At 39.7% G+C, this 17,114-nt stretch overlaps 1 protein-coding gene, 1 non-coding gene and 1 pseudogene across 2 annotated transcripts; 2 read left to right on the forward strand and 1 right to left on the reverse strand.

Annotated features, from left to right (window-relative positions):
- Window positions 1-453: 453 nt before the first annotated feature.
- Window positions 454-15,881, reverse strand: pimreg (PICALM interacting mitotic regulator). Its single transcript, XM_088321108.1, has 5 exons — window positions 15,764-15,881; window positions 13,685-14,032; window positions 12,548-12,822; window positions 11,635-11,730; window positions 454-1,265 (listed from the first exon to the last, which is right to left on the reverse strand). Exons 2-5 carry the CDS (start codon window positions 13,991-13,993, stop codon window positions 1,073-1,075), a joined length of 873 nt encoding a protein of 290 aa, XP_088177234.1. The 5' UTR covers window positions 13,994-14,032; window positions 15,764-15,881; the 3' UTR covers window positions 454-1,072.
- On the forward strand, window positions 5,298-5,497 carry LOC148349761 (U2 spliceosomal RNA). Its single transcript, XR_015847483.1, has one exon. It is a non-coding gene; the product is annotated as a U2 spliceosomal RNA (small nuclear RNA).
- Window positions 5,526-5,795, forward strand: LOC148349762 (U2 spliceosomal RNA; annotated as a pseudogene).
- Window positions 15,882-17,114: the final 1,233 nt, after the last annotated feature.

The following is a 17,114-nucleotide window of genomic DNA, read 5'->3' on the forward strand; positions in this document are numbered from 1 at the left end:
CATTCATCTAGCGCTTTTCAAGTCAATGAAGACCTCCCAAAGTGCTTTACAATGTGCTTCACACTGTTCTCTTTTACACACACTAACTAACCGATAGCAGCGTAGGGATTCAGTGTCCTCCCCAAGGACACTTCGACATATAACTAACCGAGAGGAGCCGGGAATCGAACCTTCGACCTCTTGATTACAAGACCCCAACCAAATTTTAATAATCTATTTTATCGATTAGTTTTTGCAGCCCTACACCCTCTCCCCCGTTATAATACTACTATGTTTTTGTGTTTATTGCTTGTTTGATTCTTCTTTGATTTTCTGGGTGTCCTGAAAAGGCACTTTCAGGGAAAAAGTATTATTATTATTATCATTATATTATTACCATATCCTTACAGCAACTTTCAGGACTAAACCTTGAACGTTGAACAGTACATTCGACAAAGGATCCGTTTGTTTCATCCAATTTCATCTTTATTGCGGCAAGCCTTACAGATAGAAGAAATCAAATCTCCATTTAGGCTTAGAGGAAGTGTACCAATGTCATATGACATTTTAACATTTCTACTCCTGCCTCTAGCCAAAAGGTTACGGTATATAGTGTATGTAGATTAAAGTCATATTCAAATAGAAGACACTTTAAAAACATGTAAGAACTATTAGTAACATTGTTAGCCTAGGCATTCACATCAGTGTTATTTCTTATTCATTAGAGAACATTGTGACTAAACATTTTGTATTAGCAGCTAGAGGAAAACAGTCACTAGTACACACACACACACACACACACACACACACACACACACACACACACACACACACACACACACACACACACACACACACACACACACACACACACACACACACACACACACACACACACACACACACACACACACACACACACACACACACACACACACACACACACACACACACACACTTAGTAGTGACATTTTACCCATACTTAGCAACACATCTGACCAAAACAAAAACATTGTGACAAAACAAGTAGAGAAACGTACATTGAAAAATAACTACTGTGGTGAAAAAGCAGAAGGCAAAAAGTCACACAAAGTTATTGAAGGCTCGCTTTGCGTACGGCATGAACCCAGCCGCCAAATCGCTGCGACATCCTGGAGGCTCGCTGGTTTATGTTGGAACAACTGAGTTTTCCGTTGGGGTCCAACTTTCTCCTCAAAACTATCGTGCCGGTTGTGCTAGTAGCAGCGCCGGCTTGCAAATGGCCGCATCTGTCTGATGTGCCGCGCCTGCAGAAGTAATACCCCAAAATACAGTTAAGCAATCAATCGTCTAATGACTTCTTCACTTGAAATGGATTTTTGGGATGCAAAAAACAATGTTAGGAGAAAAATTGTGTAAAAGAAGCAGTAATCAATCTTGTTGACAAAAAATGATAATAGAAGTAGTCGACAATTAATTACATTGTCGACAATTCTTGCCAGACACTTTTTTTCCAATAAAGTGAGGCATCGCTACATATATAATCTCTACAAAGAGTCACTCATGCGCAATAACGTCGCCGTCTCGAGCAGTAACTACAAGTACCAAAAACATTTAAAGACAACAGTCGAACAGAACAGAGTCAGACTTGATTAACATTCAAGCCAATACACTTTTGTTGTGTTAGAATATTAACATGTATCACTGAATATGTAGTCATGATTGCATAAGTTTTCCAGTTATATTGTTTTATTATTTAAACATAACATCATTATGTTCATAATCACATTACTAATTTAGTTCTTCTAAATGCACTTAATATTTATCCATGTATTTGAATGTGTCAGAACCAGATCAGACGCCGGACGCAGACGCTTAACGTTTTCACACAAGAATTATTTTACAGGAATGGGGCAGTCATGTGTGTGAACACAAACGCTGGTGATTAGGCGATCACTGGGCGGAAGAAGGGAGACAGAAGTCTGGCGCAGAAAAACAGGAAGCCGGAGAAACACGAGATCGATACCAGATGCACGAGCAGATACCGGACTGACGGGATCAATACCGGACAGGACGGGACAGAGAATATCGATACCAGATACACGAGCAGAAACTGGACGGACAGGATTGAAACCGGACAGGACGGGACAGACAGCATCCATACCGGATACTGGAGAAAGATATCTGACAGGACAAGCTAGACGAGATCGATACTGGATACTGGAGCAAGATATCAGACAGGACGGGAAAGATACCAGATACTGTAGACTTGAGTCAGATATCAGACAGGACTAGACGGACGGGATTGATATCGGATACTGGCGCAAGATATCGGATAGGATGAGACAGGCGGGATCGATACCAGATACTGGAAACTGGAGTCAGATATCAGACAGGACGAGACAGACAGGGTCGATAGCTGATGCACGAGACGGGAGTCAGATATCAGACAGGACGAGACAGATGGGATCGATACCGGACAGAGTCAAAATACATGTCTTGTGGGTCAAGAGGTTCGTTGACGGACTGACAAGATGTAAATGAGAGCACTGAGTTTAAATAGGAGGGAAGCCAATCAAGCAAAGAGCCGCAGCTGGTGCCAAACGGGCGGGGCCAAGTGAGGAAAATGGGCAACCGTGACAGAATGAAGTATTTACTTGTTGTATCAATGTGCCTATGAATTCAGTACTTTCCCACCAATGTTTCTAAGTGATGTTCTGAGAAGTCTGCCCTAAATGCTTGGTTGGAATTCTAAAAGTTGAATTGAAAATATGACGGGACACGGATTGTCTACGCCAACATTTGATGACCCGGACACTAACACTTTGGTGACCCTGGCATATTACATGCATTTTACATTTGATATGCGTAGAGTTCGCTATAGAAGAAACCTTGAACAGTATGCCAGAATCGGATGTCATCCGAAAGGATTTTCCTACAATCTCTTGCCTGTGGCCCAGGGATTTTGATTAATATTTTGTTTGTAGAATACGAGTTAAATGGTTTCTCCTACAATTAGGGCAGACAATTTGAGAGTTGGTATCGACGTTGTGAGGAAATCCTCAGGGTTGACTTCTGTTTTACGTTTTTCACACAAATACATTCTAATGGACGGGTATCAAAGTCAAACAGATGGAAGTTGAGTTCCAGGCTTGATCAAATTTTGACTTTTTTTTAAAAAGTGAGTCTAGTGCAGTGGTTGGCAACAGTTTCTGTACAGTACCACAAACCGGTTTAATGTCTGACTATATTCTCCCTTCCCGGCCCGATAATTACGTTAATAATAGTAACAATAACTATATTAATAACTCCAAATCAACTGTGCAATAACTGGGCCAGTGTTTTTCAATCTTTTTTTTGAGCCAAGACGGTCTTTTATTCATTAAATATAACAAAGCACACATCCTTCAAAATTGTTTAAAAATCAACCCCTAGCACTACTTTCACATAGTTGTTTTTTTTGCTTAAATAATCATAGTTCTTGAATTGACAGTATTGTTTTTTTTTTAGCTTAAATTGACAGTATCCTTTTTTTTCCAATCTTTTGTGGTGACCTTGACTCACAAAATAATACATAATTGTTGTTTTTCTGTGCAAACTTCAACATTTGATAAAAAGAAAGGGCTCAGTGGAAGGCTTTTAGTGCAGGTTGAAGTTCCTTATATAAAGGCTTTTTCCCTGTTGTCCTTCAAAATCCATTGATGCTTCTCTCCTTGTTTTGAGTGTCTACTTAAGTTTAAACTTAGCATTTTTATTTCAAATAAAATAAGTTGTTGAATGTATTTCCCTGTGCTACCTCATGAGCATAGGCTTAGTAAATGAAAGGAATTGGAAAATTGCAATCTGCTGTAGGGCTGCACGATTTAGGGGAAAAACAACCTTATTGCGATTTTTCAGACCTGTATTGCAATTTCGATGCGATTTTCGATTTTAAAAGGAAAGTGCATTTTCTGTGCTTGTTTTTTTCTGAGAACTGAACGCTTGTATGCATGACTTACCAGTACATACAGTACACTCTTCCATGAGTGGGGTCGATAATTAGTAGGGAAAAAAAATACAAATACTAAAGGCATTTTTTCATACACATGGTTTATGAAGAATACCTGGAATATAACAGTATTGCAACTTTTTTTTTAAAGAGCAACCCATGGAGTCATTTTTGATCCCACTTATGCATCCAAGGGTTAATACTAGTGACATGCTTTAACCCGCCCGCGAGCCGTCAGACTGTTGAGAAGCAAAGAGGTGTCTGTATGATGTCACCAGTCACTCACTGGTCCTACGGAGTCTCCAAACAGCCACTTTTGGAAACAACTAGACATACCCTTCTAAAAATGTGCAAATACTAATGTTTAGTTTTTCAGATTGTGATGAAATTTGACCTGGGATCCAGGAAATGCTTCATGCATTTGTCCCGTTTTCCAGTTAAGAAGGCCCCGCTACACTCATCTTGTATGTGAAAATAATAAAAAATAATAATGAATTCAGGCGAGATGAAAGCCTACTATATCTATGTGTTCCAACTTTCATTGCAAATGTCAATAGCCCTTAGTTATTATTTCAGTTTGGGACAAAACGTCAGAGTGCTACCTATGAAAAGAAGCCAACACCATCCATATTCTCCAAACGGTTTCAGCAACAGCATTCAATTTACTTAGGGTACGTCTTGGATTGGTATTTTAGGAGAATTTTACAGGATTATTAGGAGGTCAAATTTACAGCGTCCTCTTCTGGGGAGCTTTCTTAGGATTTGCAATCTATTAATCCTTGGAAAAAAAACGAGTTAGGCGATAATCACATCGCAATGTCGATTAGATTTCAGTTAATCATGTAGCCCTCCCTAATCTGCTGCCACCTACTGATATTGATGATTGTTACGGTTACTCGACCGATGACTTGGAAAAAATCAGGGATACTAAAAACATTGACATGCTTTTTTTGTAAAGAGAAAATTTGTCAATTTCTCGCTGCACACTAGACAAGGTCTCACAGCACACTAATATGCCCAGGCAAACTGGTTGAAAAACACAGCACTAGACCACCATGGATTTAGATTACATTGGAAAAGGCATTAGATCTTATCACATATTTTTTTTTCCTCAAACTACCACACTGTATCAAGTTGTTTTGGCTGACTCTTTTCCATAATGCTAACAATGTGTACTGCTTCTATTACGTTGTACAACAGGGCACCATGAGTAGAAATAGTCTGACAATGAGATAAAATCGAATGCCTTTTCCTATCGTCTGCAACCTAAAGGCCGAGTAGTTAGCATTCAGTCTGTGATTTTTGAACTGTGCACTGCAGCGGTTGGATTGTGTACTAGATTTCACAGCCTCCTTATTCTTTGGCCTTTTGGCTTTGATGCCAGGTCCTTAGCTTGGCCTTGAAGCTAGGTCCTTAGCTTGGCCTTGCTTTGATGCTAGGTCCTTAGCTTGGCCTTTGATTTTTGCATTCCGGAGATGGAATAAGAGCTTGCTCTGTCCACTCCACGCATCGGCCCGGTATTGCAGTACCTCCGGGAACGGTGCATTCGCAATGATCGCAGCAAGGCTTAAGGGCTAGGACCTTAGCTTGGCCTTTTGGCTGAGAGTAAGTGTCCCGGCTCCTAGGCTTTGTAGCGTATTATGAACTGACCGATAACGGATAATGGATAATGAATAACGAAGATAGATCAATAACCCTTAAAAACCCCAAATCTGAATTAATTGAGGAGATCATGTGCGCAGTTGAATATATTGCTGATTTTGCTATCCGGAGATGGAATAAGAGCTTGCTCTGTCCACTCCACGCATCGGCCCGGTATTGCAGTACCTCCGGGAACGGTGCATTCGCAATGATCGCAGCAAGGCTTTAAGGCTAGGACCTTAGCTTGGCCTATTGGCTAAGAGTAAAAGTCCCAGCTCCTAGGCTTTGAAGCGTATTATGAACTGACCGATAACGGATAATGAATAAAGAAGATAGAACAATAACCCTAAAAAAATCTCCCCCCCCCCCCCTTTTTGAGGTTGCAATTGTGAATCTTACAGCGTGGCCCGGGATAAACTTGTTACTGCGTCACAATATTTACGGGCGCCCGGGGCTTATACATGGGTGCGGCTTGTATAAGTATTAAAGTGCCAGATAACTCCAAAAGTGTTGGGTGCGGCTTATAGTCAGGTGCGCTCTATAGTCCGGAATTTACGGTACTTGATATAATGTGCAAATAAATGTCTATATTCACGAATTGATACTGTACAGGCCGAAAAAAAGGCGTTTTTTTCTTTGTCTTTCGAATACCGGTTTACGACTTGATGGTTGCAGACAAGTAGTCTAGTGGACCAATTGAAGCTACTTAAAAGCAAACAAATACATTTTAATATGATCAGAACAAACTAAATAGTGCATTTTTTCTTTTGGCTCTGGCAGGATTCTTCAATTATCAACAGTCGCAAAAGGAAAATTCACTTGATATAAAAATCCCAATTCCATGAAGAGATATCCCTCCGTTGTTGCAGTGAAGTGCTATGTCAAACTTCCTTGTCTTAGCTTTCGAAGGGGGGTGTCGTTTGACTCCGCCTGCCTCGCATTTGTGTGTTGAATTATTTTTTAAGGGTTCACTTGACAGGGATCGCGCACCTATTTAATGGCCAAATTCAAACACTTTTCAAGCACTAAATTGGTTAAAATTGATTGGAAATTGTGAATTTATTCGGCATTTTATAATGTATTCATAACACTAAAGAGTTTATTTTATTGCTTTGCACTTTCATGGATTTTGTGCTGTTGTTTGACTTTAAATCTGTTTAGTGTGTAAAAATTGTTTCCCATTTGACAATTTTTTTGTAGATCTATGAATATATTAATTTGTATTTCATGTGTTTTTCAGGGATCCTCTGCAAAGCACGTGAAATCACTTATCACTAAATAATTTGGTACATAATGTTTTATTATTATTGAGAATATATCAGGAAGAAGACAAATCTGAGTAACCATTTGGAAGCCGAAAGAGCAGGCTCTTTTCAGTAAGCTGGGCCAAAAGAGTAGGTTCTAAATAGAGCTGTCCTTTTGTGTGCAACCAGTAGAGAGTGGTGATGCTTCACATGTCAACACCATAATGACAAGGCACCAGAGTAGGCGTGTCGGCGTCATTTTCATGCACTGTAAAAAAAAAACCTTCGTTTATTGCTCGCTCTCTGGTCAGACTGCCCCAAAACATGGCAATGGCAAGAATATTAAGCATTTTCAAGCAGTCCACCCAAAATGCAAACATTTTCCTGACCTCGAAAACACAACATTAAAAGAAGAACTCTGACTTGAGGTCCTGCTTGCTTCACTTGTCTACATGTCCTAGTTAATGCTTATAATCTGCGCTTAATGCACTGTGTGAAGGCTATATTCAAACAAAAGCTCCCAGAGAATGCTACTGCCCCCTAAAGTAGTGGAGGTCCAATTGCACTTTATTCTGGGAACTTAAAAAAAAAAAAAAGTTTATTGAAATCAAATTTGCCCGCGTCCCCCTTAAATTAGCCTCCCGCCAGCTTAGGGGGCCCAACCCACTATTTGAGAACCCCTGCGTTAGTCCAAAGACAGCATTCTGATTAATAAAGTGTTGCGAGACAAATTAGCTGAGGTTTCAGTGTAGAAAAATAAAGGATGTTAGTAAACACTGTTATTTTCAGTCAAAGCGCATGCATTTACATCACATGCGCAACAATTATCATAGTATTTTATCTGGGTGCATTTACCTTTGCCGCTTATTCCAATATTTGGGAATAGCCAAAGCTCCTGTGGTAAGAAGGAGGGGGATGATAAAAAAAACACTGTGTTTATGTGGTTATTGCTGTAACTGCACACTTTGAATGTCACACCAAGAATACTCCCGGCATTTAAAAAAAAAAAAATCACATTCTTGGAATTTTATCTGCATGGAGCATATGTGCACTTGCTTTCCTTCCCGCGTTCATTTTGAAATTGAGGCGGGAAGAATGTGAAAGGGCGGGAGGGAAGTGAGGGGGAAGACGCCGTCTGGGATTTATTGTACTGGGAGGGTCTCTGGATTCCAGGCCAACGGCTTTTTGAAACGCGCGGATGTTTCATTTACAAACACTCACGTGAATACCGACAGTCATCAATAATACAAGAGATTGCAGCTCATTCGCTCTCCCATACAGTAAAATTTGATCTGTTAGTTGTGTGGTGGTTAGCACTCAAAGATATTCAGGGCTCCCCCAGGATTTTTACATTAAAATTTTACACTTTTAAAGACCGTTTACAGACTACATCCAGCGGGAAAGGTATAGCATACCCGCCGGCTGTGGTCTGGTTTGCAAGGGTGGCCAGACTGCGCTGGCACCAAGATGGTAGTGGCCCCCGACCTGGCTGCAGCCAGGCCAAAAATAAGGGTGGGACTGAGGTGGCCATGAGCAAGACTGTGTAAGAGTCGGGTACGCACACGAATGCCACCATTGTCCCTGCCGTACCAGTGGCCCCCCATCGTGACGGGTTTCAGACGTCACTTGGGCAACCTTGTGATGGAGGTCCGCGCCCAAGTGCCACGACAGCTGATGCCACAAAGGGATCGGGCATCAGCTGGGCCACCCCTCTCTCTCATTCCCTTGTAGAGCCAGAACCCAGTTGTATTTTAAATAACTCAACCACAAGGCATTAAACCTATTCTTTCCAGTCGCAAAGTTACTCCGATGACAACAGCGGGTTAGGGGCCGACTGTGCGTAAAGATCTAACGTAATGCTGCATTTTAGAAAATGCGGCAATCTAGATTTTCTTACTGACGCATTGCATTTATTGGTCAAAGATCTATTAAGCCAGAGAAAACGAAAAATAATTTTACGACACATTCTTTTGTTAGTTTACTTATTATACAGTTATTAACTCCATCACACAGCTAAAACAGGGACACATTAAGATATTTGAGAGTTAAATTTAAGACTTGTAAGCAAAATGTAAGACCTTTTCATTGCCTTAATTTGCGGTTATCAAATTTAAGACTTTTTCAAGTCTGTAAGACCTTAGGGCAGGGGTCGGGAACCTTTTTAACTCAAAGAGCCATAAAAGCAAAAAATATTAATTTTATTTTGGGAAAGAGCCACACCATATATTATGAGACAAATTTACTAAATTGCTAAACCCGCGCCCCAGACAAAAGCTTAGTCTTCAGCACATTTATTTTTGATGATTTGATAAAAATTATGAAAAGAGAATAATGCCAGAGCCCCTGTCCCAAATTCAACAAACAGACCACTTTAAACTTGTCTCTTTCTTGCAATTACTCAAGATCGGTTAAACTCCTTTTGACCCTTTTTTTCATACATATTGGTTTCAAAACCAGATGCAAGCATTTATTTTGTAAAAACGTCACAACATTCTGAGAATAGGGAGCCTTATGTGCTTACCTTTGGCGAGAGATGGGAGGGAATGCTTGTACTTTTTGCATAGCTCCACCCATCCCTCCCACTCACCCAATCAAATGACTAAGTTCTCTTCCGGTGTTTTGGCGTATTTACAGTTCTGTGGATTCATCATAAAGTATCTGAACACTGAACACAGATTATATAGTGAACTTTTAAATAAAGGATTCTTTAGCGTTGTACAGCCAAAACGAGTTTTTTCCCCCCTTTTTTTGTGTAACACCTTGACTGTAAATCGTAGTGAAAAACGTGCCCTATATATACTGCGAAGTGTTTCCTTTGCATTTAGCTTTGGTTTGGCTTTACGTGTACCTGAATAGGATAGACAATCCCGGTTTTGAACAAGATGGAGAAATTTTGCATGCAATCAAATTGGTCTCTGAGCCACAGATACTCATAGAAAGAGCCATATATGGCTCGCGAGCCATAGGTTCCCGACCCCTGCCTTAGGGGATACCGATATTTGTTCAAAAATATTTATAGTAATCCTTGGTTTTATCGCAGTTTGCTTATCATGGTTTTGCTACTCTGCTTATTTTCATCATGCATCTGCACTCGGATTGGCTAAACGATCACATCCAGCCCCCCTTTCTGCCTGTGTCCGCCTCTGCTAAAATGGAAGGCTGAGTGATTAGCTGTTACCATAACATTAGTTTGTTAATTTTAGCACTAATGACAGAGTTGTACACACTCCGTACTTTAAACATCTTAAGGGACCTACATTATGTATGTCCGAATCTTTTTCATTTTTAAGTTTTTCTAAAAAACGCCATAAAAGCACCAAAAGGCATTTTCTTAATCTAGGGCACTCTGGTCCTGGAGAGCCAGTTTCTCTTTAATGAGTCAGGTAATACAAACTATCAGCCCGTTAGCAAGATGGCAGGAGCTTGATAAAGATCCTGGTCATTGGAATCACCTGAATTAGAGCAGAGGAACCTCAAAAATTATGGAGGACGTTCGGTTCCCCAGGACCAGAGTTCCCAGGTCTGGCGTAATCCATGCAGTTGTGCAATTAAACGGCAAGATTATTTTCAAAATTACAATTAGTACAGAAGTTATTTGTAAAAGACAAAACTAAAACTAAAAACCCTTAATAAAGTACAATTCTTTTATTCGTTTGACAAAAACATATGCTTATAAATTGGGTTTGTTAAATTAATTAAGCTTTGTACAACAGGTTTTGACCATCGCGGGACTTTTTGGAACGCAACAATTGCAAAAAATGAGGGATTACTGTATTTTATATTTTGTGGCCCTTTTCTATTTTTTAAGGCAACAATAGGTAAAGTGGAACTTGAAATCTCATTTTTACACGCAGGAATACAAGCAGAAATAGGGGCGGCGCAACTCTTTAGCCAATCAGAAGGCAGAACATAATGCAGGGCGAAAATCCGCCAAGTAGCGAAACCGCAATACAGCACTACAGCAAGGGATAACCCAAGATGATCATTTTGATTGTAGCTGACCTGCATTGGCTTCCTGTTAGTTTAAAATGCCATTATAAAGGTCCTGTTGGCATTATATAAAAGTACACATGGACTTGCCTCCTCATATCTTTCAGATTTAATTTCCCCCTACGTTACTGGTCTGGAAATGCTGGTCAACTAATACAAAAGTCAAGAAGGTTTAAAGAATGTTCTCCATTCGGGCCCCGGTGCCGTCAAAGGCTCTGCCCTTTGAGATATTATCAACCACCTTGGTGGAAGTGTTTAAATCTAGGCTTAAAACACACTCGTATTCTATAGTTTATAAATGTTGTTGTCTTCAGGAAGCTCTCAACCAGACATTCTGTTATTAGCTATATTTCATGTTGATGATGTCTGTGTATTGTCTGTATGTACGTCCCTTTGAGACTTCTTGTGTTTAAGGACTGTACAAATAAACATGACTTGACAATAAATTACAATGTTGAATATTTTCACCAGACAAGTTTTTCCAACAGAGTGAGGCATCCTCTTCATGAATATAATCTGCTGAGCGTAAAGCATTTGGCCATAGGATTTGACACCACCGCCATGGAATATTTCATTGATTAAAAAAATACGTGCTGCGCAAAATGCTCAGGCAAGAATATATCAAACAACTAGATAAGTACTAATAATTGTTTTAATAATAAGCACCAGCTTTGAGTAAATTATGTTACACTCAATTTCGCAAATTTCTGGAGTGAGGATTTTAAATGATGAATGATTTATTTAATTTGATTAATTGCAATGCCCTAACATTATTGTTATTATGTAAAAAATGCACCACATAAGAGGACTTACTTGTCATCTCTTACAATGAGTTCATCAAAAGCCCTTGAAAGGCGTTTAAGCCTGCTGAGTCCGCTGGAGATAGACTCCAAATCTTTGTCGAACTTCCTGTTGTGAAAAACAAAAATCATAATTCAGGGTTTGTAGACTTTTTTTATGGCCAAATTCAAGTACTTTATAAGGAACCTTTCAAAGCCAATTTTTAAATTTCTCTAGTACCATTAAAATAGATCCGGTGTGAATCATGTATTTTGCAGATCCACAAATATATCTGCGATTCAAATATGTGATTTTTAATCTTACGTGTGCATATATCAAGACATATTATTTTAAGATCTTGAGTGAATCAGAAATATATTTGTGGATTAGATCAATATCTGTGTAAATATTTTTGAGACAAATCTCCCCCTATAAAATTATAGTAATATGGAGCTTACATTTTCAGTTGCAGGTAGTGATTCCTATCAAATATCATCACTGCGAAACGCTAACTTCATTTTTTGCATGGCCCATAATAAAGTGTACATAATCGATACATAATCCTTGCACTAATACATATTCTATCGTGCCTTGTTCATGTGTACCATGCACCTGTCCTCTTGGGTGCAACCTGTAAGAAGCGATGACACTTTATAGTACAATGCTATTCAAACAAATGCCAGCTTCTGTTCTGCACAAATGAAGAAGAAAGGCAACGGCAAAGGGAAGCCACCAGAGAGCAGTGTCAGCGTCATTTGTAAGCAGACTTGCTGAGAAACATGGCAACATTTCAAGCATTTACAATTAATTCACCCAAAAGACAAGCACTTTTCAATCCTTGAAAAAACATTAAAATTGAGGAATTTAAGGATTTTGAGCACCTGTAGAAAGCCTGTACAATGCATGTTTTCCTTTATGTAGAAAGAGAAGAATCCACAAGACTTACAGTCTTCGGTTCTCCATGTTGGGAGAAGCAAAGGGGCTTCGAAGAGCCGCCATGCGAACCAGTTGCCTTCTCCCCCCTCCATGCTTTACCCCAAGGCCTGTATCGGGGGTCCTCCTCCCTCTGGAGCCTGGTGTGCGTCGAGACTTGGCGGCGGACCCTGAGTTGCGTTTTGGGGTACGAGCTGTCGGGGAGACTGACTCATCCTCCTCACAGATACGACCAGGCGTAGTCACCAAGCACTGGTCGCGAGAGAACTCCCTGCTCCTCTGCAACTTCTGAACGGAAACAAAAAGGAAAGATTGCAGAATCAGACACCATATTCCAGACGATACACTAAAGGTCAACCAATTATCGGGGGGGCCGCTTATTGTCACCAATATTTGGGAATTTGACTGATATCGGTATCAGTATTTTTATTTATTAGACGGGCTGATCATTAAGTCACAGATGCAGCCAAGACTCTCCCTATGTTACTCCTACCTTCCTCCTTTCTCCTCCCTACCCACCCCGCGCCTTCTGATTGGACAAGCGACCGGGTGCGGAGACACTGAAGCAGGAACAATAATGCTATAGCAGCAGCTCTGTCAACTCGTCCTGACATTCCAGTGTCTGTGATAGAAAAGCGGGTTTGCGATTAAGAGATAGCGTAAAAAGTGTAGTTTACTTGTTTTAGAGAGGCACAATCAGGTGGAGACTGACCTATTAGATCTAGTCATAACATTAGTTTGTCACTAAACTGTGTGTGTTTGTGATTGAGAGAGAGCATAAAAAGCATGCTAAAGTGGAAGGCTGAGTGATTAGCTGTTACCATAACATTAGTTTGTTAATCTAGCTCTAAAACAGGAGTTCCCACTCTTTTCAATTTGCCGGCTCCGTTGAAATTTTGATGCTCTTTTTGTTTTAAGTTCATTTAACTCATGTTGGTTGTACTGACATTTGTAAATGGTCTCGGAGAGCTATTAAAGGTTTATTTAAATTTAAAACAAATTCTTTTTTTTGCCTTATTAAAAAAAATGCCAATGTTTAAACATTTACAACACATGCACTGTATATTGTCTCATAATATCGGCCTCCACTTAATACTAATAATCGGTATCTGCAATGAAAAACACATTTTGGTCGATCCCTAGTAGGTACCTGATACATCCCGGTGATGGAATTTCGAGCTGTGCGGGTTAGCTCGTGCACGGCGCTGGTTTTGGGCTCTTTAGCAGCATCTGCGCCAGCATCTTCAGGGAAAGAGTTGGCCTGGACGGTACGCAGCGGGAGACGTTTGCGCAGGGACATGCGGAATGAATTTAAGGAGGACGAGGAGCGCATCTTGCGAAAGCGATCAGCGGCTTCCGGGGAACTCTCAGCGCAGTCTGAATCGTCCAGAGTGGTGTGTGCATGCCACACCCTGACGACTGCTCTACCCACTCCATCCATCACAGAAGACGATAGCATCGTAACAATGCAGGAAGACGGTTTAGTGCTGTAAGGCAGCTACAAGTCGCACCAACCAAATAATGCATTATTAAGAAGGAAAAAACATGTATAAGTCGCATCAGAGTATTAGTCGCATTTTTGGGGTAAATTCGATAACACCCAAAACATGCATGTCATTTTGAAAGGCAATTCAGAATAAATGGGAGCAACGGGCTGAATTAAGTTTGTACGGTATACAAACGTTACATGATAGACATGCCTGTTAATTTCAGTAACGGTGTAACATTTTAAGAGTTATTCACAAAACTCTAGCTTAAATAACATGCATACCAAACATTACTTTTACTCCAAATCACTACATCCAATGAAATCTGCATCCTCCGTCTAAATGTCCAGTGTTTCCCCTTGAATTTTGTGAGACCACAGTGGGTGGACAGTCTCAGAAGGTTCTGGGGGTGCTTACACAAAACCAACTACAGGAAAGGCTAAATAGGAACTTTTATGCCAGCCCAATGACATGGTAGGTATCTGGGGCATGTTGAAACCAAAGGCTAATAAGAGACCCGCCCCAAAAATACCTATGGACACCTCTTAAATCAATGGTATACATTTTTAAAATCATATCTTACATCATTATAACAATCATTTGTTAATCCATCAGAGTATATACCGTATTTGACAGTTTTCTGAGAAGTTTTTCTCATCACATCCTTTTCATCCTTACTCTCTAACAACATAAAATGTACATAAACACTGAATTTCACCTCATGCAGATATTTCCGCTACATACACACTCACATACAAGTAAGATTTACAAGTATAAAATAAAATACTAAAATCAGGGGTTGAGCTTGTATGCACATATTTGGTTGTGCGTCACCCGTAATAAATGGTCGACAGCGTGTGTGGGGACCAGGGGGGCGCGGCTTATACTAAACTCAATCAATTGGACGAATGTAAACACAAAATTGAAGGTAAAAGTGAGCTAAAAAAATTCACAATTATTTTTGCAATACCTTTTTTTTTCTTTGGAAAAAAAAACCAAAACAAAAACAGAGAGTCTTGGACAGTACCCAGAAAAAGAGAAGGAGATCTTGTAGTTGTTTGGAGGCAAGGGACAAACGGATGTGGAGTGTCTTGGCAAAGTGTTCGTTTGCAAGTTCTCAAATTGCACAAGCCAAGAAATATTAAGGGTTCACTGCTACTGTCGGTTGATGTACACTTTTTCTTCATCTTTCTTTTATTTTTTTAATGATGTGGCTATTTTAAAGCACTTTAGGTTATTGGCTTCCATCTTTCTATACACTTCTTTTTGCCCCCAGTAATCCTGACAAATAAGTAAAAGTGCTTCACCAATAAAATCTCCCACCTGGCAAATTGAAGAACTGTTGGGTAATACTCGTTCCTTTATGAAAGTTACTATTGTGGGGAGTGTCTTCAGACAGTCTGAAATGTTACTTCGCCACCCAATTAGGAAATAATTGTATGTTTTGCACCAATAACGCTTTAATAATAGCAATCTTTTGAAACTAAAGCGTTATGTATTATTGAAACGTTTGCCTACCTCATTCAGACAACAATTGCTCAACAAACAATGGACAACAAGCTATATGAGGGAACAAGGGATTTTCAAACACGACCAGCGCCCCTAAACGCAACGGTAGTTTCAAGATGTTCACGCACCAAAAAGCGTCAAGTCTTTCATTGTTAACTTTCATATTAACTATATAAAAGTGGTAGGAAAAAAAGAAGTATTCTTTGGTGACCAGTGTATTAGGTTTGTCTTACCTCAAAAGAAACACTTGATGGTTGCAACGTTCGACGACAAGATTCCTCTGTTTGAATTTGGCGGCGGAGAAGGAGCTCCCAGACTGGTGGTGACGTGTCGTTTACGAACGAAATGACTCTTCAAGCCGGCTCTTGAAGTGAACTACGGGAGCCGGCTCCCCATCAATAAAGAGACGACTGCCTTCAAAACATTATCTCCCTCTATTTCTTTTTCTCCCTTTCTTTTACTTTTGCACCTCTTCTCTCTCTCTGTCTCTCTTTTGCTCTCTCTCCCTCTTTTACAATTTGTCTCTGTCTTTCTTTTTCCCATTCTTCCACTTTGGCCCTCGAGCCTACTTCTATTTCCTTCTTCCTCTCTCTTTCTTGCTGTTTTTTTAAAATGTCTTTATTTATCTTTCACTTTCTCTTTTTCTCTCTGTCATTCCCTCTCTCCTTCTTTGTTGCTCTCTCTCTATCTTTGTCATTCTTCTCTCTTTCCTTTTCCTACCTCTCTTTTCTCTCTCTTTTCTCTTTCACCTACTCTCTTTCTTTCTTTTTTTCTTTCTTTCTCTCTTTCTATATTTCATTCTCTTGGTCTTTCTTCCCCCCCTCTCTCTCTCTCTCTTTCGCCCTTTCTCCCTCTTTCACTCTCTCTCCAAGGCCTCTATGACTGTTCAATATGATTAGTGTCATTTTAGTTGTTTGCGTGTTATAAACAATTTGAAAGTAAGAGTTCACTGTATATAGAAACATTAAAGGCAATCATAATAAAATAGCACAATACATTTTCAAAAAAAATGATGATTTGGTGCAAATGTTTTCATTATTTTTGCTAACGTGTGATTACAAACATAAAAATTAAAGAAGCCTTGAGTCGGCTCTTTTCAGTGAACCGAGCTTAAAAAGCCTGTTCTCCCAAAAGAGCCGGAATTCCCATCAGTTTGTTGTGTGACGTCATAGATATGCCACACCCCTCACGTCGTTGTTGGCCTACAACAGGACTAAATCAATTTCTTTCATTTTTCCCCCCAAATTGAATGTATCATTCTTGTATTTAGGTGTCTTTAGAGTAATACTGGACGTGAAATATTTAAAGAAAAATATTTTATTTGGTTTTGCTTGCACCATAATAGCATCTTACGGCGCCTGATAATATATACTTGGATCACTTATTTCCAAATTATTATTAATATTTTTTATTTATTTTTTCAATTCTATGATGGCAAGATCATGAAGTAACTGAATTTAATAACATCAGAACAACTTGATAAACAGTATTTCGTAAAATAAGCAGCAGATGTCACTAGCGGCATTGTTGTAGTAGGCTTTTAATACAACATCTGTTGAATCACAATGTGAAAAAATTAACATC

The sequence above is a fragment of the Urocampus carinirostris genome, chromosome 17 (assembly GCF_059441175.1).
Source record: "Urocampus carinirostris isolate Australia breed hairy pipefish chromosome 17, RoL_Ucar_1.0, whole genome shotgun sequence".
Classification (NCBI taxonomy): Eukaryota; Metazoa; Chordata; class Actinopteri; order Syngnathiformes; family Syngnathidae; genus Urocampus; species Urocampus carinirostris.